Source organism: Vidua macroura, unplaced genomic scaffold, assembly GCF_024509145.1.
Source record: "Vidua macroura isolate BioBank_ID:100142 unplaced genomic scaffold, ASM2450914v1 whyUn_scaffold_288, whole genome shotgun sequence".
In the NCBI taxonomy this organism is placed as follows: domain Eukaryota; kingdom Metazoa; phylum Chordata; class Aves; order Passeriformes; family Viduidae; genus Vidua; species Vidua macroura.
The window spans coordinates 1-22,151 of NW_026530634.1; the positions used below are offsets into that span (position 1 = coordinate 1).

Consider the following 22,151-nt stretch of genomic DNA (forward strand, 5'->3'; position numbering starts at 1 on the left):
GGGCGCTCCGGCGGCCGAGTATGGGGGCCAGGGATTCTGGGATTTTGGGAAATTCGGGGTTTTGGATGATTCTGGGGGAAATTTTGGGATTTCGGGGGGGATTTGGGGGAGATCTTGGGGAATTTGAGAGAATTTGGGGGGGTTTTGGGTGGGGTTCGTGGGATTTTGGGAGATTTTGGGGGATTTTGGGGGATTGTGGTGGGTCCCCGATGGATGGGGGGGTTCTATGGAGGGGAGGGGGCGTGGGGGGGGGGCCGCGGGATGGGGGGGGGGTCCCTATGGCCATGGGATGGGGGGGTTGAGGGGGGTCCTGTGGGGAGGGGTGGAGGGGCCATGTTGGGGGGATTGGGGGTCCCTATGGATGGGGGGGTCCCTATGGATGGGGGATTTGGGGGGGGTCCCTATGGATGGGAGGGGTCCCTATGGATGGGGGATTTGGGGGGGGGTCCGATGGATGGGGGATTTGGGGGGGTCCCTATGGATGGGGGGGTCCCTATGGATGGGGGATTGGGGGTCCCTATGGATGGGGGGGTCCCTATGATGGGGATTTGGGGTCCCTATGGATGGGGGGGGTCCCTTGATGGGGATTTGGGGGGTCCCTATGATGGGGGTCCCTATGGATGGGGATTTGGGGGGGTCCCTATGGATGGGGGGTCCCTAGAGGGGATTTGGGGGGTCCCTATGGATGGGGGGGTCCCTATGGATGGGGGGGGTCCCTATGGATGGGGGGATTTGGGGGGTCCCGATGGATGGGGGGATTTGGGGGGTCCCGATGGATGGGGGATTTGGGGGGGGGTCCCGATGGATGGGGGATTTGGGGGGGGTCCCTATGGATGGGGGGGTCCCTATGGATGGGGATTGGGGGTCCCTATGGATGGGGGGGTCCCTATGGATGGGGGATTTGGGGGGTCCCTATGGGGGGGTCCCTATGGATGGGGGATTTGGGGGGGTCCCTATGGGGGGGGTCCCTATGATGGGGATTTGGGGGGGGTCCCTATGGATGGGGGGGGTCCCTATGGATGGGGGATTTGGGGGGGGGTCCCTATGGATGATTTAGGGGCGGGTCCTAAATTGGGGGAACCCCATGGGTGGGAATTAGAGGGGGGCCCCCCCCCCCCATAGAGGAGCCCCCGGGCCTGGCCGGGCCCCATAGAGCCCCATAGCGCCCCATAGACCCCCATAGACCCCCATGGACCCCATAGACCCCATAGACCCCCATGGACCCCCATAGACCCCATAGCCCCCCATAGACCCCATAGACCCCCATGACCCCCATAGACCCCATAGACCCCCATGGACCCCATAGACCCCATAGACCCCCATGGACCCCCATAGACCCCATAGACCCCATAGACCCCATAGACCCATAGACCCCATAGACCCCCATAGACCCCATAGACCCCCATGGACCCCCATAGACCCCATAGACCCCATAGACCCCATAGACCCCCATAGAGCCCCATAGACCCCCACAGACCCCCATGGACCCCCATGGACCCCCATAGACCCCCATAGACCCCATAGAGCCCCATGGACCCCATAGACCCCATAGACCCCATAGACCCCCATGGACCCCATAGACCCCCATAGCCCCATATCTCCCATAGACCCCCATAGACCCCCATGGACCCCCATAGACCCCATAGACCCATAGACCCCATAGACCCCCATGGACCCCCATGGACCCCCATAGACCCCATAGACCCCCATGGACCCCCATAGACCCCCATAGACCCCCATAGACCCCATGGACCCCATAGACCCCATAGACCCCATGGACCCCCATAGGACCCCATAGACCCCATGGACCCCATAGAGCCCCATGAACCCCATAGACCCCCATGGACCCCATAGACCCCCATAGCCCCATATCTCCCATAGCCCCATAGCCCCATGTCTCCCATATCTCCCATAGCCCCATAGCCCCCCCATAGCCCCCATAGCCCCATAGCCCCATAGCCCCATAGTCCCATAGTCCCCATAGCCCCATACCCGCCCCATAGCCCCCCCATAGCCCCCATAGCCCCATAGCCCCATAGTCCCATATCCCCATAGCCCCATAGCCCCCCCATAGCCCCATAGCCCCCATAGCCCCATAGCCCCATAGCCCCCATAGCCCCATAGCCCCCCATAGCCCATAGCCCCATAGCCCCATAGCCCCATAGCCCCCATAGCCCCCATAGCCCCATAGCCCCATATCTCCCATAGCCCCCTAGCCCCATAGCCCCATAGCCCCCCCATAGCCCCATAGCCCCATAGTCCCCATAGCCCCATAGCCCCATAGCCCCATAGTCCCATAGCCCCACAGCCCCCATAGCCCCCATAGCCCCATAGCCCCCATAGCCCCATATCTCCCATAGCCCAGCCCCATAGCCCCCATAGCCCCATAGCCCCATAGCCCCCATAGCCCCATAGCCCCATAGCCCCCATAGCCCCATAGCCCCATAGCCCCCATAACCCCCATAGCCCCCATAGCCCCATAGCCCCCATAGCCCCATAGCCCCCATAACCCCATAGCCCCATAGCCCCATAGCCCCATAACCCCCATAGCCCCCATAGCCCCCATAGCCCCATAGCCCCATATCTCCCATAGACCCCCATAGCCCCCATAGCCCCATATCTCCCATAGCCCCATAACCCCCATAGCCCCCATAGCCCCATAGCCCCATAGCCCCATAGCCCCATAACCCCCATAGCCCCCATAGCCCCCATAGCCCCATAGCCCCATAGCCCCATAGCCCCCCCATAGCCCCCCCATAGCCCCCCCATAGCCCCCATAGCCCCATAGCCCCCATAGCCCCATAGCCCCATAGCCGGTGCTGGGGGGGGGCGGGGATCTGTCCTCGGTGCTGAAGGGGCGGGGCGGCCGCGACTGCCGGGACCACCCCCAAAATCATGAAGCCCCCCCCCCCCCAAACCTGAATCCCCCCAGTTCCGGGATCCCCCCCAGAAATCCTGGAAACCCCCAATACTGGAGGACCCCCCCCCCCAAATCCCGGGCACTCCTTAAATCCCCCTGAACTCCCATATCTCCCCCAGACCCCTGAATCCCCCCGTCCCCCCAGATCCCCGACGGATCCTCCCAGACCCCCCAATCTCCCCCAAACTACTGAACCCCCAGACCCCAAATCTCCCCAGACCCCCAAATCTCCTCCAGACCCCTGAATCCCCCCAGACCCCCTGGATCTCCTGAAACCCCTGAACCCCCAAATGTCCCCTAGACCCCTCGGATCCCCCCACAGACCCCTGGACCCCCAGATCTCCCCCAGATCCCGGATTCCCCTGAGCCCCCCCCCCAAATCCTGAATCCCCCCCAAACCCCCGAATCCCCTAGAGCCCCGGATCCCCCCAGACCCCCAAATCCCCCCAGAAACCCCTAAATCCTGAATCCCCCCAAACCCCCGAATTCCCCGGATCCCCCCAAACCCCCGAATCCCCCAGACCCCCAAGTCCCCCGAATCCCCCAGACCCCCAAGTCCCCCAAATCCCCGAATCCCCCAGAGCCCCCAAATCCCGAATCCCCCAGAGCCCCCCAAATCCTGAATCCCCCCCCAAACCCCCGAATCCCCCAGACCTCCGGATCCCCCAGAGCCTCCCAAACCCTGAACCCCCCCAAAGCCCTGAATCCCCCAGAACCCCCCAGACCCCTAAATGCCCCAGACTCCCCAAACACCGGAATCCCCCAGACCCCCAAATCCCCCAGAACCCCCCAAACACCCGAATCCCCCTGACCCCCGGATCCCCCCAAACCCCCGAATCCCCCAGACCTCCGGATCCCCCAGAGCCTCCCAAAGCCTGAACCCCCCAAAGCCCTGAATCCCCCAGACCCCTGAATGCCCCAGACTCCCCCAAACACCCGAATCCCCAGACCCCCAAATCCCCCAGAACCCCCCAAACACCCGAATCCCCCTGACCCCCCGATCCCCCCAAACCTTCGAATCCCCCAGACCCCCGGGTCCCCCGAGCCCCCCGGATCCCCCCAGACCCCCCAGGCCCCCCCCGAGCCCCCCCACCGCGGGGTCCCCCCGTTCCGGCGCCCGCGGCCCCGGGTATTCTCGGGCCGTAACACGGATCCTCCGCCCGCGCTGTTATTGCTGGAGAATACGCGGAGCCGAGGGCACGCCCCGGCCTCGGGACCCCCGGGACCCCCCCCGGGACCCCCACCCCGGGACCCCCCCCCCAGGGACCCCCCGGCCAGGCTGGAGACCCCCGGGAGCGCCCCGGGAATCCCCTGGGGACACTCGGGGACACTCGGAACGGCCCGAGGGTCCCCCGGGGACGCTCGGGAACCCCGGGGAGCCCCGGGGGAGGCGGGAGAGCGGGGGGGACACCGGGGTGGCCTTGGGGACACTGGGGTGGCCCTTGGGGACACTGGGGTGGCCTTTGGGGACACGGGGCTGGCCCTCAGGGACACCAGGGTGGCCTTGGGGGACACCGGGGTGGCCCTTGGGGGACACAGGGGTGGCCTTTAGGGACAATGGGGTGGCCCTTGGGGACACTGGGGTGGCCCTTGGGGGACACAGGGGTGGCCTTGGGGACACCGGGGTGGCCTTGGGGGACACCGGGGTGGCCCTTGGGACACTGGGGTGGCCTTTAAGGGACAATGGGGTGGCCTTGGGGTCACTCGGGGGTCCCTCGAGGACACTCGGGTGGCCTTTGGGGACACGGGGCTGGCCCTCAGGGACACCGGGGTGGCCTTGGGGACACTCAGGTGGCCTTTGGGGACAATGGGGTGGCCTGGGGACACCGGGGTGGCCTTTGGGGACAATGGGGTGGCCTTTGGGGACAGTTGTGTGGCCCTCAGGGACACTCGGGTGGCCTTTGGGGACAATGGGGTGCCCCTTGGGGACAGTTGGGTGGCCCTCAGGGACAATGGGGTGGCCCTTGGAGACAATGGGGTGGCCCTTGGGGACACTGGGGTGGCCTTTGGGGACAGTTGTGTGTGACCCTCGTGTGACCCCAAATGACCTTTGGGGACCTTTGGGGACCTTTGTGTCACCTTTGGGGACCCTCGTGCGACACCTGCGACCCTCGCGCACGAGCGTGGGCGTGTCCCTGCGCTCGCCCCGCCCCTTCGCACGCACAGAGGGCGGGGCCACGCATCTCATTAAGCTGCGAGGCCACGCCCCCCCCGAGCGGCTGAGGGCGGGAACGCCGCTGAGGGCAAGCCGCGCCCTGATTGGCCGAGCCGCGGCGGCGGGAACGGCGCTGAGGGGAGCTCTGCTCCGATTGGCTGAGACGCTCGCGCCCGCCGCGGCGGGCGGGAAACAGCGCTGAGGGCAGCTGCGCTCTGATTGGCCGAGCCGCCGCGGCGGCAGCGGCGCTGAGGGGGAGCCGCGCTCTGATTGGCTGAGCGCGGGCGGGGCGCGCAGCTGATTGGCTGCGCGGCGCCGGCCCCGCCGGCCATGGCGGCGGCGCTGGAGCGGGCGCTGGGCCCGGCGGCAGCGGGGCGAGGCTCGGAGGCGGCGCTGCCGCCGCTGCCGGTGCTGGTGCTGGGCCCGGCGGGCTCGGGCCGCACCTCGCTGCTGCTGCGGGCGGCGCTGGCGGGCGGCGCGGACGGGCCCCGCGCGCTGTTCCTGGCGCCCAGCGCCATCCCGCGGCTGCCGGGAGGCCCCGGCGGGCCCGGCACCGACCCGCGAGCGCTGCAGGTGAGCGGGGCCCGGGCACCGGGCGGGGCTCGCCCAGGGGGAGGCGGGGCTTGCCCGGAGGGGCGGGGCTTGCTGAGGAGCCGCGAGGGGAGGCGTGTTTTGCTGGGGGCGTGGCTTGAATAGGGGGCGTGGTCTGTTCTGGAGGCGTGCCTGTGTCCTTGTGGGCGTGGCTGTGAGTGAATATATTCATGTACGGGTGTGGTCGTGGTCAGAGGGCGTGGTCTGGAAGGGGGCGTGGTTCTGACGCGCTACTGGGCGGGGCTGTGCGTGTGGGCGGGATTTGGGGACCCCCGTTAGGGGTCCGACCTGACTCTTGTCCCCCTCTGTCCCCCTGTCCCCTTCCCCTTAGTCCTCTGTGTCCCCTTGTCCCTCCTCTCCCCCGATCCTCACTGTCCCCTCTCCCCCTGTCCCCATCTCCACTTGTCCCCCGTGTCCCCCACCCTCCTTGTCCCCTCTGTCCCCCATTGTCCCCTGTCCCCCCGTCCCGTGTCCACCCTGTCACCCTATCCTCCTTGTCCCTCCCTGTCCCGTGTCCCTTCTGTCCCTCTCTGTCCCCCCTGTCCCCTCTGTCCCCCCGTCCCTCTCTGTCCCCCGTGTCCGTCCCTGTCCCCCTGTCCCCTGTCCCTGTCCCCTCTGTCCCCTCTGTCCCGCTGTCCCGCTGTCCCCCCTGTCCCTTGTCCCCTGTCCCTGTCCTGTCCTGTGTCCCTGTCCCTGTCCCTGTCCCCTGTCCCTGTCCCCTGTCCCTGTCCCCTGTCCCTGTCCCCTCTGTCCCCTGTCCCTGTCCCTGTCCCTATCCCCTGTCCCTGTCCCCCCGTCCCTGTCCCTGTCGCTGTCGCTGTCCCCTCTGTCCCTGTCCCCTGTCCCTGTCCCTGTCCCCTGTCCCCTCTGTCCCCTGTCCCTGTCCCCTCTGTCCCTGTCCCTGTCCCTATCCCCTATCCCCTGTCCCTATCCCCTGCCCCTGTCCCTGTTCCCTCTGTCCCCTCTGTCCCTGTCCCTGTCCCTGTCCCTATCCCCTGTCCCTATCCCCTGTCCCTATCCCCTGTCGCTGTCCCCTCTGTCCCTGTCCCCTATCCCCTATCCCCTGTCGCTGTCCCCTCTGTCCCTGTCCCCTATCCCCTATCCCCTGTCGCTGTCCCCTCTGTCCCTGTCCCCTATCCCCTATCCCCTGTCCCTATCCCCTGTCGCTGTCCCCCTCTGTCCCTGTCCCCTCTGTCCCTGTCCCCTCTGTCCCTGTCCCCTATCCCCTATCCCCTGTCCCTATCCCCTGTCGCTGTCCCCTCTGTCCCTGTCCCCTATCCCCTATCCCCTGTCGCTGTCCCCTCTGTCCCTGTCCCCTCTGTCCCTGTCCCTGTCGCTGTCGCTGTCCCCTCTGTCCCTATCCCCTGTCCCCTGTCCCTGTCCCTATCCCCTGTCCCTATCCCCTGTCCCTGTCCCTGTCGCTGTCGCTGTCCCCGCCGCAGCGCCTGCAGCTGCGCTACCCCCGCTCTCGGCTGTCTCTGTGTCGCGAGCTGCTGTCGCTGTCGCTGTCGCCGCCCGCGCCGCCGTCGCTGCTGCTCGTGGACGGGCTGGAGCGCTACGCGGGGCCGTGCCCGGGCGTCGCGGCGCGGCTGGCCGCGCTGCTGCTGGAGCTGGGGCGCTCGCCGCGCTGTCCCCCGCCGCAGGTGGTGGCCGCGCTGCGCCTGCCGCCGCCCGGGGGCCCGCCCGTGCTGGGGACGCTGCTGCGCTTCTTCCCCGCGCGCTGTCACCTGAGCCCGGCCCGCGGGGACGGCCCGCGACACGCGCGGGTGGCGCTGCGCTGCCCCGGGACACCGCCCCGCCGGTGGCGGCTGCGCCTCGGCGACAGCGGCGGCGACAGCGGCGGGGACAACGGCGGGGACAGCGGCGGGGACAGCGACAGTGACAACGGCAGGGACAACGGCAGGGACAGTGACGGGGACAGCCGCGGCGAGGAGGAGTGGGCGTGACACGGCCACCCCCGGGGGGACACGGGGCTGATGTCACCCCCCCCCGCTGGTGACAAGGACCCCATTGGTGACACAGCCACCCCCGGGGGGACACGGGGCTGGTGTCACCCCCCCCGCTGGTGACAAGGACCCCATTGGTGACACGGCCACCCCTGAGGTGACACGGGGCTGATGTCACCCCCCCTGCTGGTGACAAGGACCCCATTGGTGACACGGCCACCCCCGGGGGGACACGGGGCTGATGTCACCCCCCCCAGTGACAAAGACTCGATGTCACCTCCCCCCATTGGTGACAAGGACCCCCCAGGTGACACGGCCACCCCCGGGGGGACACGGGGCTGGTGTCCCTCCCCCCAGTGACAAAGACTCGATGTCACCTCCCCCATTGGTGACAAGGACCCCCCAGGTGACACGGCCACCCCCGGGGGGACACGGGGCTGATGTCACCCCCCCGCTGGTGACAAGGAGTCAATGTCACCCCCCCCAGCACTGGTGACAAGGACCCCGTGGGTGACACGGCCACCCCCGGGGGGACACGGGGCTGGTGTCACCCCCCCCAGTGACAAAGACTCGATGTCACCTCCCCCATTGGTGACAAGGACCCCCCAGGTGACACAGCCACCCCTGAGGTGACACGGAGCTGGTGTCACCCCCCCGCTGGTGACAAGGAGTCAATGTCACCACCCCCCATGGGTGCCATGGACTTTGGTGTCACCCCCTTCATCACGAGTGACAAGGACCTTGATGCCACCCCCCCGACGGGTGACACAGGCTCAGTGTCACCCCCCCTGCCCCTGGTGGCACCCTGACAGGTGACATGGGCTCGGTGTCACCCTCCTCACTGGTGACAAGGACCTGACGGGTGACACGTTCACGGTGTCACCCCCCCGTCACTGGTGGCGCCCTGACGTCACCTCCCCCGTCACTGGTGACACGTTCCCAGTGTCACCCCCCCCGTCACTGGTGACAAGGACCCGATGTCACCCCCCCATTGGTGACACGTTCTCGATGTCACCCCCCCGTCACTGGTGACAAGGACCCGATGTCACCCCCCCATTGGTGACACGTTCCCAGTGTCACCCCCCCCCATCACTGGTGACACGGTCCCGATGTCACCCCCCCCGTCACTGGTGACAAGGTCCCGATGTCACCCCCCCCGTCACTGGTGACAAGGACCCGATGTCACCCCCCCGTCACTGGTGACAAGGACCCGGCGGGTGACACGGGCTCGGTGTCCCCCGCCCCGCGGGGCCCTGGGGACAGGGGCGGTGCCGGGGAGGTGACACGTGCCAGGTGTCCCCACCCGGGGCCATCTGCGCGCTCCTGATAAGCGTTATCGGCCCCTCCCCCACCGCAGCCGCCTCTGCCACCCCCGGGGGGCCCCAGTGTCCCCCCCCGTGTCACCAGTGTCCCCCCAGGGTCCCCCCAGTGTCCCCCCCGTGTCACCAGTGTCCCCCCAGGGTCCCCCCAGTGTCCCCCCCCGTGTCACCAGTGTCCCCTCAGTGTCCCCAGTGTCCCCCCAGTGTCCCCTCAGTGTCCCCCCAGTGTCACCAGTGTCCCCTCAGTGTCCCCTCAGTGTCCCCTCAGTGTCCCCAGTGTCCCCCCAGTGTCCCCTCAGTGTCCCCCCAGTGTCACCAGTGTCCCCTCAGTGTCCCCAGTGTCCCCCCAGTGTCCCCTCAGTGTCCCCCCAGTGTCACCAGTGTCCCCTCAGTGTCCCCAGTGTCCCCCCAGTGTCCCCTCAGTGTCCCCCCAGTGTCACCAGTGTCCCCTCAGTGTCCCTAATGTCCCCCCAGTGTCACCAGGCTCCTGTCCCAGTCCCCCCAGTGTCCCCCCAGTGTCCCCAGTGTCCCCCCAGTGTCCCCCCCGTGTCACCAGTGTCCCCCCAGTGTCCCCCCAGGGTCCCCCCAGTGTCACCAGGCTCCTGTCCCAGTCCCCCCAGTGTCCCCCCAGTATCCCCAGTGTCCCCTCAGTGTCCCCAGGCTCCCGTCCCAGTGTTCCCAGTGTCCCCAATGTCCCCCCAGTGTCACCAGGCTCCTGTCCCAGTCCCCCCAGTGTCCCCCCAGTATCCCCAGTGTCCCCTCAGTGTCCCCAGGCTCCCGTCCCAGTGTTCCCAGTGTCCCCAATGTCCCCCCAGTGTCACCAGGCTCCTGTCCCAGTCCCCCCAGTGTCCCCCCAGTGTCCCCAGTGTCCCCTCAGTGTCCCCCCAGGGTCCCCCCAGTGTCACCAGTGTCCCCTCAGTGTCCCCAGGGTCCTGTCCCAGTGTCCCCAGGCTCCTGTCCCAGTCCCCCCAGTGTCCCCCCAGTGTCCCCAGAGTCCTGTCCCAGTGCTCCCAGTGTCCCCAGGGTCCCCCCAGTGTCCCCGCTGTCCCCCCAGTGTCCCCCCAGTGTCACCAGTGTCCCCTCAGTGTCCCCAGGCTCCCCCCCAGTGCTCCCAGTATCCCCAGGCTCCCGTCCCAGTGTCCCCAGTGTCCCCCCAGTATCCCCAGTGTCCCCTCAGTGTCCCCAGGCTCCCGTCCCAGTGTTCCCAGTGCTCCCAGTGTCCCCCCAGTGTCACCAGGCTCCTGTCCCAGTCCCCCCAGGGTCCCCCCCGTGTCCCCAGTGTCCCCTCAGTGTCCCCAGTGTCCCCCCAGGGTCCCCCCCGTGTCGCCAGTGTCCCCAGGGTCCCCCCCGTGTCCCCAGGGTCCCCCCAGGGTCCCCCCAGTGTCACCAGTGTCCCCTCAGTGTCCCCAGGCTCCTGTCCCAGTCCCCCCAGTGTCCCCCCAGTGTCCCCAGGGTCCCGTCCCAGTGCTCCCAGTGTCCCCAGGGTCCCCCCAGTGTCCCCGCTGTCCCCCCACTGTCCCCCCAGTGTCACCAGTGTCCCCTCAGTGTCCCCAGGCTCCCGTCCCAGTGTCCCCAGTGTCCCCCCAGTATCCCCAGGGTCCCCCCAGTGTCCCCGCTGTCCCCCCAGTGTCCCCTCAGTGTCCCCAATGTCCCCTCAGTGTCCCCAGTGTCCCCCCAGGGTCCCCCCAGTGTCCCCAGTGTCCCCCCAGTGTCCCCAGGCTCCTGTCCCAGTGCTCCCAGTCACCCCCAGTGCCTCCCCAATGTCCCCATTACCTCTCCCAGTGCCCCCTCAGTCCCTCCCAGTGTCCCCAGTGTCCCCATTGCCCTCCCAGTTACCCCCCAATGCCCCCACTACCCCTCCCAGTGCTCCCAGTTACCCCCCAGTGCCCCCCCACTGTCCCCATTACCTCTCCCAGTGCCCCCCATTGCCCTCCCAGTTACCCCCCAGTGCCCCCTCAGTCCCTCCCAGTGCCCCCATTACCTCTCCCAGTCCCTCCCAGTCCCTCCCAGTCCGTCCCAGTCCATCCCAGTGTCCCCATTACCCTCCCCAGTTACTCCCAGTGTCCCCAGTGCCCCCGTTACCCTTCCCAGTCCATCCCAGTCCCTCCCAGTTAGCCCCCAGTCCCTCCCAGTCCCTCCCAGTCCCCCCCAGTCCGTCCCAGTCGGGGCGTGGGGCCGGGCCCAGTGTTGTTTTTATTGTCCAAAATCATTAAAAACCCAAAGCAGGAGAAATTCCGCGTCCCACCGGCCCCGCCCCCTCCCTCCGCGGCCCCTCCCCCGCGATGACGTCACTGCGCCCTGTGTGACGTCACCGCGTCACGTGTCCCTCTGTGATTACATCACCGTGCCCCCTGTGACGTCATCGTGTCACGTGTCCCTCTGTGATGATGTCACAGTGTCACGTGTCCCTCTGTGATGATGTCACAGTGTCACGTGTCCCTCTGTGATGACGTCACCCGCGTCCCCGTGCGACGTCACCCCGCGCCACGTCTCCTCCGCAGTGACGTCATCATGTCACCGTGTGACGTCACCGCAACGCGTCGTCCCTTTTCTGTGATGTAATTGCGACACCTCCCCTCCGCGATGACGTCACCGTTCCCGCGAGTGATGTCACCGCGACGTGTCCCCTCGGCGATGACGTCATCTGTCCCTTCCGTGTGACGTCACCGCGATGCGTCCCCTCTGCAATGATGTCATCATTCCCGTGCGTGATGTCACCGTGACGTGTCCCCTCCGCGATGAAGTCATCGTTCCCCTGTGTGACGTCACCGCGACGTGTCCCTTCTGTGATGACGTCATCTGTCCCTTCCGTGTGACGTCACTGCAACGCGTCCCCTCCACGATGACGTCATTGTTCCCGTGTGTGATGTCACCGCGGCGCATCCCCTCCGCGATGATGTCATCTGTCCCTTCCGTGTGACGTCACCGCGACGCGTCCCCTCCGCGATGACGTCATCGCTCCCGTGTGTGATGTCACCGCGACGCGTCCCCTCCGCGATGACGTCATCTGTCCCTTCCGTGTGACGTCACCGCGACGCCTTCCCCCCGCGGCGACGTCGCGGCGCCCGCGTGTGACGTCACCCGCCCGCCTCAGGAGCAGATGACGTAGTGGGGGGCGTGCCCCGCCCACTTGGGCTCCGCCCCCTTGTGGGCGTGGCCCAGGTTGGCGTAGGGGGCGGGGCCCGGCGGGCGGGGGGAGGGGCGGAGCAGGGCGGGGCCGGGGTCGAAGAGCGTGTACTCGAAACTGGGCGAGGGGGAGGGGCCCTGCGCGGGGGGGGCGGGGCCCGGGGGCGGGGCCTCGGCCTCGGGGGGAGGGGCGTCCCCCGGCCCCTCCCCCACCTCCTCCAGCGCCTCCTCGGCCTCCAGCGGGGGCGGGGCGGGGGGCGCGCACGGAGAGCCCGGGGTCTGGAACAGCCACAGCTGGGGGGGGGGACACGGGTGAGAGACCCCCGAAACAACCCGAAATGTCCCCAAAATATCCCAAAATATCCATAAAAATATCCCCGAAATGTCCCCGAAATGTCCCCAAAATATCCATAAAAACATCTCCAAAATGTCCCCAAAATGTCCCCTAAAATCCCAGGGAGAGCCCGGGGTCTGGAACAGCCACAGCTGGGGGGGGGACACCGGTGAGAGACCCCCGAAACGTCCCCAAACATATCCCAAAATATCCACAAAAATATCCCCGAAATGTCCCCGAAATATCCACAAAATATCCATAAAAACATCTCCAAAATGTCCCCAAAATGTCCCCTAAAATCCCAGGGAGAGCCCGGGGTCTGGAACAGCCACAGCTGGGGGGGGGACACCGGTGAGAGACCCCCGAAACGTCCCGAAATGTCCCCAAAATATCCACAAAAATATCCCCGAAATGTCCCCGAAATATCCATAAAAACATCCCCAAATGTCCCCAAAACATCCCCAAAATGTCCCCTAAAATCCCAGCGAGAGCCCGGGGACTGGCACAGCCACAGCTGGGGGGGGGGGGACACGGGTGAGAGACCCCCGAAATGTCCCCAAAATGTCCCCAAAATATCCCAAAATATCCACAAAAATATCCCAAAATATCCACAAAATGTCCCCGAAATATCCACAAAATATCCCCGAAATGTCCCCAAAAATATCCCAAAATATCCACAAAATATCCCCAAAAATATCCACAAAATATCCCCGAAATATCCCCAAAATATCCCCAAAATATCTGAAAAATAAACCAAAATATCCCCTAAAATCCCAGCGAGAGCTCGGGGACTGGCACAGCCACAGCTGGGGGGGGACACCGGTGAGAGACCCCCGAAACGTCCCAAAATGTCCCCAAAATATCCCAAAATATCCACAAAAATATCCCCGAAATGTCCCCAAAAATATCCCAAAATATCCACAAAATATCCCCAAAAATATCCACAAAATATCCCCGAAATATCCCCTAAAATCCCAGCGAGAGCCCGGGCCCTGGCACAGCCACAGCTGGGGGGGGGACACGGGTGAGAGACCAAACCCCAAAGCCCCCAAACCCAAAATCCCAAAACCCCCAAACACAAAACCCCAAAACCCCCAACCCAAAACCCCAAACCCAAATCCCCCCAAACCCAAACCCCCAACCCCAAAACCCCCAAACACAAAACCCCAAACCCCAAAATCCCCAAACCCCAAAATCCCCAAACCCAAAACCCCCAAAATCCCAAACCTCAAACCCAAACCCCAAAACCGCAAACCCAAAAACCCCAAACCCAAAAACCCCAAACCCAAAACTCCAAACCCAAAATCCCAAACCCAAGCCCCAAACCCAAAACTCCAAACCCAAAATCCCAAACCCAAACCCAAAACCCCAAACCCAAAAACCCCAAACCCAAAACTCCAAACCCAAAATCCCAAACCCCAAACCCCAAACCCAAACCCCAAACCCAAACCCCAAACCCCAAACCCAAACCCAAACCCCAAACCCAAACCCAAACCCAAACCCAAACCCCAAACCCAAACCCAAACCCAAACCCAAACCCCAAACCCCAAACCCCAAACTCCCAAACCCCAAACCCAAACCCCAAACCCCAAACCCAAACCCAAACCCCAAACCCAAACCCAAACCCCAAACCCAAACCCAAGCCCCAAACCCAAACCCCAAACCCAAACCCCCAAACCCAACCCCAATCCCAAACCCCAAAACCCAAACCCCAACCCCAAACCCAATCCCAAACCCAAACCCAAACCCCAAACTCCCAAACCCCAATCCCAAACCCCAACCCAAACCCAAACCCCAAACCCAAGCCCCAAACCCAAACCCAAACCTCAAACTCAAACCCCAAACTCCAAACCCAAACCCAAACCCCAACCCCAAACTCCCAAACCCCAAACCCCAAACCCCAATCCCAACCCCAAGCCCCGAGCTCACCTGGAAGTTGCCGCCGTAGGCGCTGAAGAGCCCCTCGAACTCGCGCTCGGGGCCCGGCACCGGCGGCCACAGCTTGGCCCGCAGCGTCCTGGGGGACCCCAAAATCCCACAGGGACCCCAAAATCACACAGGGACCCCAAAAACCCTAAACAACCCCCCAAAATCCTACAGAGACCCCTCAGATCCCATAGAGGCCCCAAAATCCTACAGAGACCCCAAAATCCTACAGAGACCCCAAATCCCCCGTGCTCCATCCCAGCCCCACAGCTTGGCCCGCAGCGTCCTGGGGGACCCCAAAATCCCACAGGGACCCCAAAATCCCACAGGGACCCCAAAAACCCTAAACAACCCCCCCAGATCCCACAGAGACCCCAAAATCCTACAGAGACCCCAAATCCCCTGTGCTCCCATCCTCAGCTTGGCCCGCAGCGTCCTGGGGGACCCCAAAATCACACAGGGACCCCAAAAATCCTAAACAGCCCCCCAAAATCCTACAGAGACCCCTCAGATCCCATAGAGACCCCAAAATCCTACAGAGACCCCAAATCCCCCGTGCTCCATCCCAGCCCCACAGCTTGGCCCGCAGCGTCCTGGGGGACCCCGAAATCCCACAGGGACCCCAAAATCCCACAGGGACCCCAAAATCACACAGGGACCCCAAAAATCCTAAACAGCCCCCCAAAATCCTACAGAGACCCCTCAGATCCCATAGAGGCCCCAAAATCCTACAGAGACCCCAAAATCCTACAGAGACCCCCAAATCCCCCGTGCTCCATCCCAGCCCCACAGCTTGGCCCGCAGCGTCCTGGGGGACCCCAAAATCCCACAGGGACCCCAAAAATCCTAAACAGCCCCCCCGGATCCCATAGAGACCCCAAAATCCTACAGAGACCCCAAATCCCCCGTGCTCCCATCCTCAGCTTGGCCCGCAGCGTCCTGGGGGACCCCAAAATCCTACAGGGACCCCAAAATCACACAGGGACCCCAAAAACCCTAAACAACCCCCCAAAATCCTACAGAGACCCCTCAGATCCCATAGAGACCCCAAAATCCCCCCAGTACCAGCGGTGTCCCAGCAGTCCCAGTGCTCCCAGTCCCCCCCAGTCCCTCCCAGTTCCCCCCAGTCCCCCCCAGTCCCCCCCAGTCCCTCCCAGTCCCCATTCCCAGTCCCTCCCAGTTCCCCCCAGTCCCCCCCAGTCCCTCCCAGTCCCTCCCAGTCCCCCCCAGTCCCTCCCAGTCCATCCCAGTCCCTCCCAGTCCCATTCCCAGTCCCTCCCAGTATCCCCAGTACCGGCGGTGTCCCAGCAGTCCCAGTGCTCCCAGTCCCAGCACCAGCAGCACCAGCAGACACGAGAGCCCCAAGGTCACCGCGTCCAGCTCTGGGGACACGGGGGGACACGGGGGGGACACGGGGGAACATCGGCTCAGGGACCCCCCCAGTCCCCCCCAGTCCCTCCCAGTTCATCCCAGTTCATCCCAGTTCATCCCAGTCCATCCCAGTCCCTCCCAGTCCATCCCAGTCCATCCCAGTCCCCCCCAGTCCATCCCAGTCCCTCCCAGTCCATCCCAGTCCATCCCAGTTCATCCCAGTTCATCCCAGTCCCTCCCAGTCCCTCCCAGTTCATCCCAGTTCATCCCAGTCCATCCCAGTCCCTCCCAGTTCATCCCAGTCCATCCCAGTCCCTCCCAGTCCATCCCAGTCCATCCCAGTCCCCCCCAGTCCCCCCCAGTCCATCCCAGTCCATCCCAGTTCCCCCCAGTCCCTCCTGTCGTCCCCGTGTGTCCCCAAGTCCCCCCGTGTCCCTGTGTCCCCTCCGTGTCCCCTCCTGTCCCCCCAAGTCCCCCCCGCCCTCCTGTCACTGCCACCCCCCTGTCCCCCAATGTCCCCAAGTCCCCCCGCTGTGCCTCAGTGTCCCCAAATCCCCCCATCCCCCTGTCCCTCAGTGTCCCCTCATGTCCCTAAACCCGCGCTGTCCCTCAAGTGTCCCCTCAGTGTCCCCTCAGTGTCCCCAAATCCCCGCTGTCCCCGCTGTCCCCACAGTGTCCCCACTGTCCCCTGGTGTCCCCGCTGTCCCCGGTGTCCCCTCATGTCCCCTCATGTCCCCTGGTGTCCCCTGGTATCCCCTCATGTCCCCGCTGTCCCCAGTGTCCCCCCATGTCCCCCATGTCCCCCCATGTCCCCCCATGTCCCCGCTGTCCCCGCTGTCCCCAGTGTCCCCTCATGTCCCCCGCTGTCCCCCCATGTCCCTCATGTCCCCGCTGTCCCCGGTGTCCCCTCATGTCCCCGGTGTCCCCTGGTGTCCCCTGGTATCCCCTCATGTCCCCTCATGTCCCCCCATGTCCCCTCATGTCCCCTCATGTCCCCTGGTGTCCCCTCATGTCCCCTCATGTCCCCCCATGTCCCCTCATGTCCCCTCATGTCCCCTGGTGTCCCCTCATGTCCCCGCTGTCCCCCTCATGTCCCCTCATGTCCCCTGGTGTCCCCTCATGTCCCCCATGTCCCCCCCATGTCCCCCCATGTCCCCTCATGTCCCCTGGTGTCCCCTCATGTCCCCGCTGTCCCCCTCATGTCCCCTCATGTCCCCTCATGTCCCCTCATGTCCCTCATGTCCCCTCATGTCCCCCATGTCCCCTCATGTCCCCCCATGTCCCCTCATGTCCCCGCTGTCCCCTCATATCCCCCCATGTCCCCCGCTGTCCCCGCTGTCCCCGCTGTCCCCATGTCCCCTCATGTCCCCGCTGTCCCCAGTGTCCCCTCATGTCCCCCCATGTCCCCTCATGTCCCCTCATGTCCCCGCTGTCCCCTGGTGTCCCCCCATGTCCCCTCATGTCCCCGCTGTCCCCTCATGTCCCCGCTGTCCCCCGCTGTCCCCGGTGTCGCGGTGTCGCGGTGTCACTCACCGGGGGCGGTGGTGGCGCTGCCGGGGGCGGACCAGGGGCTCCAGAAGCCGCCGTAGCTGAGCCCGTCCGGGCGGGCGCGGGCCCGCACCGAGTACGGGGTGCTGGCCCGCAGCCCCCCGACCCCCTGCTCGCGCCGGCCCGCGGGGACCCCCACCTGCGGCACAGCGTCAGGGACCCCGAGAGGGACCCCAAAACACCGAGAGGGACCCCAAAACACCGAGAGGGACCCCAAAAACCCGAAAGGGACCCCAAAAACCTCACAGGAACCCCCACCTGCGGCACAGCGTCAGGGACCCCCGAGAGGGACCCCAAAAACCCGAGAGGGACCCCAAAAACCCCACCGGGACCCCCCACCTGCGGCACAGCGTCAGGGACCCCGAGAGGGACCCCAAAAACCCCACAGGGACCCCAAAACACCGAGAGGGACCCCAAAACACCGAGAGGGACCCCCACCTGCGGCACAGCGTCAGGGACCCCGAGAGGGACCCCAAAAACCCCACAGGGACCCCAAAACACCGAGAGGGACCCCAAAAACCCCACCGGGACCCCAAAAACCCCACCGGGACCCCCACCTGCGGCACAGCGTCAGGGACCCCGAGAGGGACCCCAAAAACCCGAAATAGACCCCAAAAACCCCACCGGGACCCCCACCTGCGGCACAGCGTCAGGGACCCCGAGAGGGACCCCCAAAACCCCACAGGGACCCCAAAAACCCGAAAGGGACCCCAAAAACCCCACCGGGACCCCCACCTGCGGCACAGCGTCAGGGACCCCGAGAGGGACCCCAAAACCCCCTCAAGAGACCCCAAATCTCCTCCAAGAGACCCCAAAACAGCGAAAGGGACCCCAAATCGCCCCCTAAATGACCCCAAACCCCCTAAGGACCCCAAACCCCGCTCCAGGGACCCCAAATCGCCCCGAAATGACCCCAAAACCCCCCACAAGGGACCCCAAATCTCCCCAAATAACCCCAAACACCCCCAAGAGACCCCAAATCTCCCCCTAATGACCCCAACCCCCCCCCCAGGGACCCCAAATCGCCCCGAAATGAACCCAAACCCCCCCCAAGGAACCCCAAATCTCCCCCAAATGACCTCAAAACCCCCCTGGGACCCCAAACCCTGCTCAAGGGACCCCAAATCGCCCCGAAATGAACCCAAAACTCCCCGAAGGGACCCCAAATTTCCCCCAAATTACCCCAAACCCGCCCAAGGGACCCCAAACCCCGCTCAAGGGACCCCAAATCTCCCCCAAATGACCTCAAAACCCCCCCAAGGGACCCCAAATCACCCCGAACTGACCCCAAAACCCTCCCAAAGGACCTCAAATCTCCCCCAGATTACCCCAACCCCCCCCAGGGACCCCAAATCGCCCCGAAATGACCCCAAAACTCCCCCAAGGAACCCCAAATCTCCCCCAAATGACCTCAAAACCCCCCTGGGACCCCAAACCCTGCTCAAGGGACCCCAAATCGCCCCGAAATGAACCCAAAACCCCCCGAAGGGACCCCAAATCTCCCCGAAATGACCCCAAAACCCCCCGAAGGGACCCCAAATCTCCCCCAAATGACCCCAAAACCCCCCAAGGGACCCCAAATCGCCCCGAAATGAACCCAAAACTCCCCGAAGGGACCCCAAATCTCCCCCAAATGACCCCAAACACCCCCAAGGGACCCCAAATCTCCCCCAAATGACCCCAAAACCCCCCAAGGGACCCCAAATCTCCCCCAAATGACCTCAAAACCTCCCTGGGACCCCAAACCCTGCTCAAGGGACCCCAAATCGCCCCGAAATGAACCCAAAACCCCCCGAAGGGACCCTAAATCACCCCTAAATGACCCCAAAACCCCCCGAAGGGACCCCAAATCTCCCCCAAATGACCCCAAACACCCCCAAGGGACCCCAAATCTCCCCCTAATGACCTCAAAACCCCCCTGGGACCCCAAATCTCCCCCAAATGACCCCAAACACCCCCAAGGGACCCCAAATCTCCCCCTAATGACCCCAGGGACCCCAAATCGCCCCGAAATGAACCCAAAACCCCCCCCAAGGGACCCCAAATCACCCCTAAATGACCCCAAAACCCCCAAAGGGACCCCAAATTTCCCCCTAATGCCCCCAGGGCCCCCCCAAATCGCCGCTCACCGTTTTTGGGGGTCCCCCCGGGGGGCTCAGCGCCAGCTCGAAGACCAGGCTGGAGTGCAGGTAGGGCCCGGGGGGGGGGGGCCCAGCGCACGCACAGCTCCCCCCGCGCCCCCCCCCGCCGACACCGACACGTTCTGGGGGGGTCCCGGCAGCACTGGGGGGGGGGGGGGCAGGGTCAGGGGGACCCCCCCAAAAAAATCCCCAAAGCGATAGGAGCCCCCAAAGCCCGAAATTACCCCAAAAATCCACCCCAAAAACCCCAAAATTCACCCCAAAAATCCCTTAGAAAACCCCAAATTCACCCCAAAAAGCCCAAATTCACCCCAAAAAATCCCCCCCCCAACACCGACACGTTCTGGGGGGGTCCCGGCAGCACTGGGGGGGGGGGGGGAGGGTCAGGGGGAGCCCCCAAAAAAATCCCCAGAGCGATAGGAGCCCCCAAAGCCCGAAATCGCCCCAAAAACCCCAAAATTCACCCCAAAAATCCCCCCAAAACCCCAAATTCACCCCAAAACCCCCAAATTCACCCCAAAAATCCCCCCAAACCCGTGATTTCACCCCCAAAACCCCAAATTTCACCCCCAAAACCCCAAATTCACCCCAAAAGTCCCCCCAAAACCCCCAAAGTCCCCAAAATCTTCCCAAATTCCCCCGAAATCACCTCAAATCACCCCCAAAATCCCCCGAAAATCACCGAAATCCCCCCCAAAATCCCCCAAATCCCCCCAAATCTCCCACAAATCCCCCTAAATCTCCCCCAAATCTCCCACAAATCCCCCCAAAATCCCCCCAAATCTCCCACAAATCCCCCCAAAATCCCCCCAAAATCCCCCAAATCCCCCAAAAAATCCCCCCGTGCCCCCCCCGTACCGACTTGGTCGATGAAGAGCGTCCGCTGGAACAGGGGGGGGGGCACGGGGGGAGGGGGCTCCGGCATTTTGGGGGGGGGTCCCGGTGGCCCCGGGGGAGCTCTCGGTGGCCTCGGAGGTCTCGGAGCTTTTGGGGGGGGTCCCGGTGGCCTCAGTGTCCTTGGTGGCCCCGGGGGGGCTCTCGGTAGCCCCAGGGGGGGTCCCGGTGGTCCCGGTGGTCCCGGTGGTCTCGGTAGCCCCCGGGGGGCTCTCGGTGGTCCCGGTGGCCCCCGGGGGGGCTCTTGGTGGTCCCGGTGGCCCCCGGGGGGGGTCCCGGTGGTCCCGGGCAGCACGCGCAGCTCCAGGGGCACGAAGGTGACGGTGGCGGCCGGGGGGAGGGAGCACCAAAAACGGGACCCCCCCCCCCGGGGCCAGCGCGGTGGCGCTCAGGGGACACTCCCTGCCACGGGTCCTGCCTGCGGGGACAGGACAGCGGTCACTCGGGGTCACTCGGGGGGTCAGTGGTCACTCAGGGTCAGTCAGGGGTCACTCAGGGGTCACTCAGGGACCCCCCCGGGCCAGCACTGAGGGGACACTCCTGCCACGGGTCCTGCCTGCAGGGACAGGACAGCGGTCACTCGGGGTCACTCGGGGGTCAGTGGTCACTCAGGGTCAGTCAGGGGTCAGTGGTCACTCAGGGGTCACTCAGGGTCACTCAGAGACCCCCCCCCCGGGGCCAGTGCGGTGGCGCTCAGGGGACACTCCTGCCACGGGTCCTGCCTGCGGACAGGACAGCGGTCACTCGGGGTCACTCGGGGGTCACTCGGGGGTCAGTGGTCACTCAGGGTCACTCAGGGGTCACTCAGGGACCCCCCCGGGGCCAGCGTGGTGGTGCTCAGGGGACACTCCTGCCACGGGTCCTGCCTGCGGACAGGACAGCGGTCACTCAGCGGTCACTCGGGGGTCAGTGGTCACTCAGGGGTCAGTCAGGGGTCAGTCAGGGTCAGTCAGGGGTCAGTGGTCACTCAGCGGTCACTCGGGGGGTCATTGGTCACTCAGGGGTCAGTCAGGGACCCCCCGGGGCCAGCACTGAGGGGACACTCCTGCCACGGGTCCTGCCTGCGGACAGGACAGCAGTCACTCAGCGGTCACTCGGGGGTCACTCGGGGGTCAGTGGTCACTCAGGGGTCAGTGGTCACTCAGGGGTCAGTGGTCACTCAGGGACCCCCCTGGGGCCAGCGCTGAGGGGACACTCCTGCCACGGGTCCTGCCTGTGGGGACAGCGGTCACTCGGGGGTCAGTGGTCACTCGGGGGTCAGTGGTCACTCAGGGGTCACTCAGGGGTCAGTCAGGGACCCCCCCGGGGCCAGCGCGGTGGCGCTGAGGGGACACTCCTGCCACGGGTCCTGCCTGCGGACAGGACAGCGGTCACTCAGCGGTCACTCAGGGGTCAGTGGTCACTCGGGGGTCAGTGGTCACTCAGGGGTCATTGGTCACTCAGGGGTCAGTCAGGGACCCCCCGGGGCCAGCGCTGAGGGGACACTCCTGCCACGGGTCCTGCCTGTGGGGACAGCGGTCACTCGGGGTCAGGGGTCACTCAGGGGTCACTCAGGGGTCAGTCAGGGGTCAGTGGTCACTCAGGGGTCACTCAGGGGTCACTCAGGGTCACTCAGGGTCAGTCAGGGGTCAGTGGTCACTCAGGGGTCACTCAGGGACCCCCCCGGGGCCAGCGCTCAGGGGACACTCCTGCCACGGGTCCTGCCTGCGGACAGGACAGCGGTCACTCAGCGGTCACTCAGGGGTCACTCGGGGGTCAGTGGTCACTCAGGGTCAGTCAGGGGTCAGTGGTCACTCCAGGGGCACTCTGAGTCAGGGGTCAGTGGTCACTCAGGGTCAGTCAGGGACCCCCCGGGGCCAGCGCGGTGGCGCTGAGGGGAC

At 65.2% G+C, this 22,151-nt stretch overlaps 2 protein-coding genes across 4 annotated transcripts; one reads left to right on the forward strand and one right to left on the reverse strand.

Moving 5' to 3' along the window:
* The first annotated feature begins 5,405 nt into the window (after positions 1-5,405).
* SWSAP1 (SWIM-type zinc finger 7 associated protein 1) lies at positions 5,406-9,043 on the forward strand. 3 transcript variants are annotated; one of them, XM_053969634.1, is made up of 4 exons: positions 5,406-5,648; positions 7,109-7,608; positions 8,019-8,221; positions 8,425-8,635. In XM_053969634.1, exons 1-3 carry the CDS (start codon positions 5,406-5,408, stop codon positions 8,020-8,022), a joined length of 747 nt encoding a protein of 248 aa, XP_053825609.1. In that variant the 3' UTR covers positions 8,023-8,221; positions 8,425-8,635. The 3 variants fall into 3 exon arrangements, 1 of the variants encoding a protein (XP_053825609.1); XR_008435618.1 differs by lacking the exons at positions 5,406-5,648; positions 7,109-7,608 and adding exons at positions 7,619-7,731; positions 9,031-9,043 and having other exon boundaries at positions 7,870-8,221; positions 8,425-8,997; XR_008435619.1 differs by lacking the exons at positions 5,406-5,648; positions 7,109-7,608; positions 8,019-8,221 and adding exons at positions 7,619-7,731; positions 7,870-7,919; positions 9,031-9,043 and having other exon boundaries at positions 8,425-8,997.
* A 2,073-nt stretch (positions 9,044-11,116) lies between these two features.
* Positions 11,117-21,261, reverse strand: EPOR (erythropoietin receptor). Its single transcript, XM_053969633.1, has 8 exons — positions 21,239-21,261; positions 21,076-21,137; positions 20,236-20,689; positions 19,366-19,519; positions 17,222-17,375; positions 15,612-15,699; positions 14,321-14,408; positions 11,117-12,351 (listed from the first exon to the last, which is right to left on the reverse strand). Exons 1-8 carry the CDS (start codon positions 21,259-21,261, stop codon positions 12,022-12,024), a joined length of 1,353 nt encoding a protein of 450 aa, XP_053825608.1. The 3' UTR covers positions 11,117-12,021.
* Between the last annotated feature and the right edge of the window lie 890 nt (positions 21,262-22,151).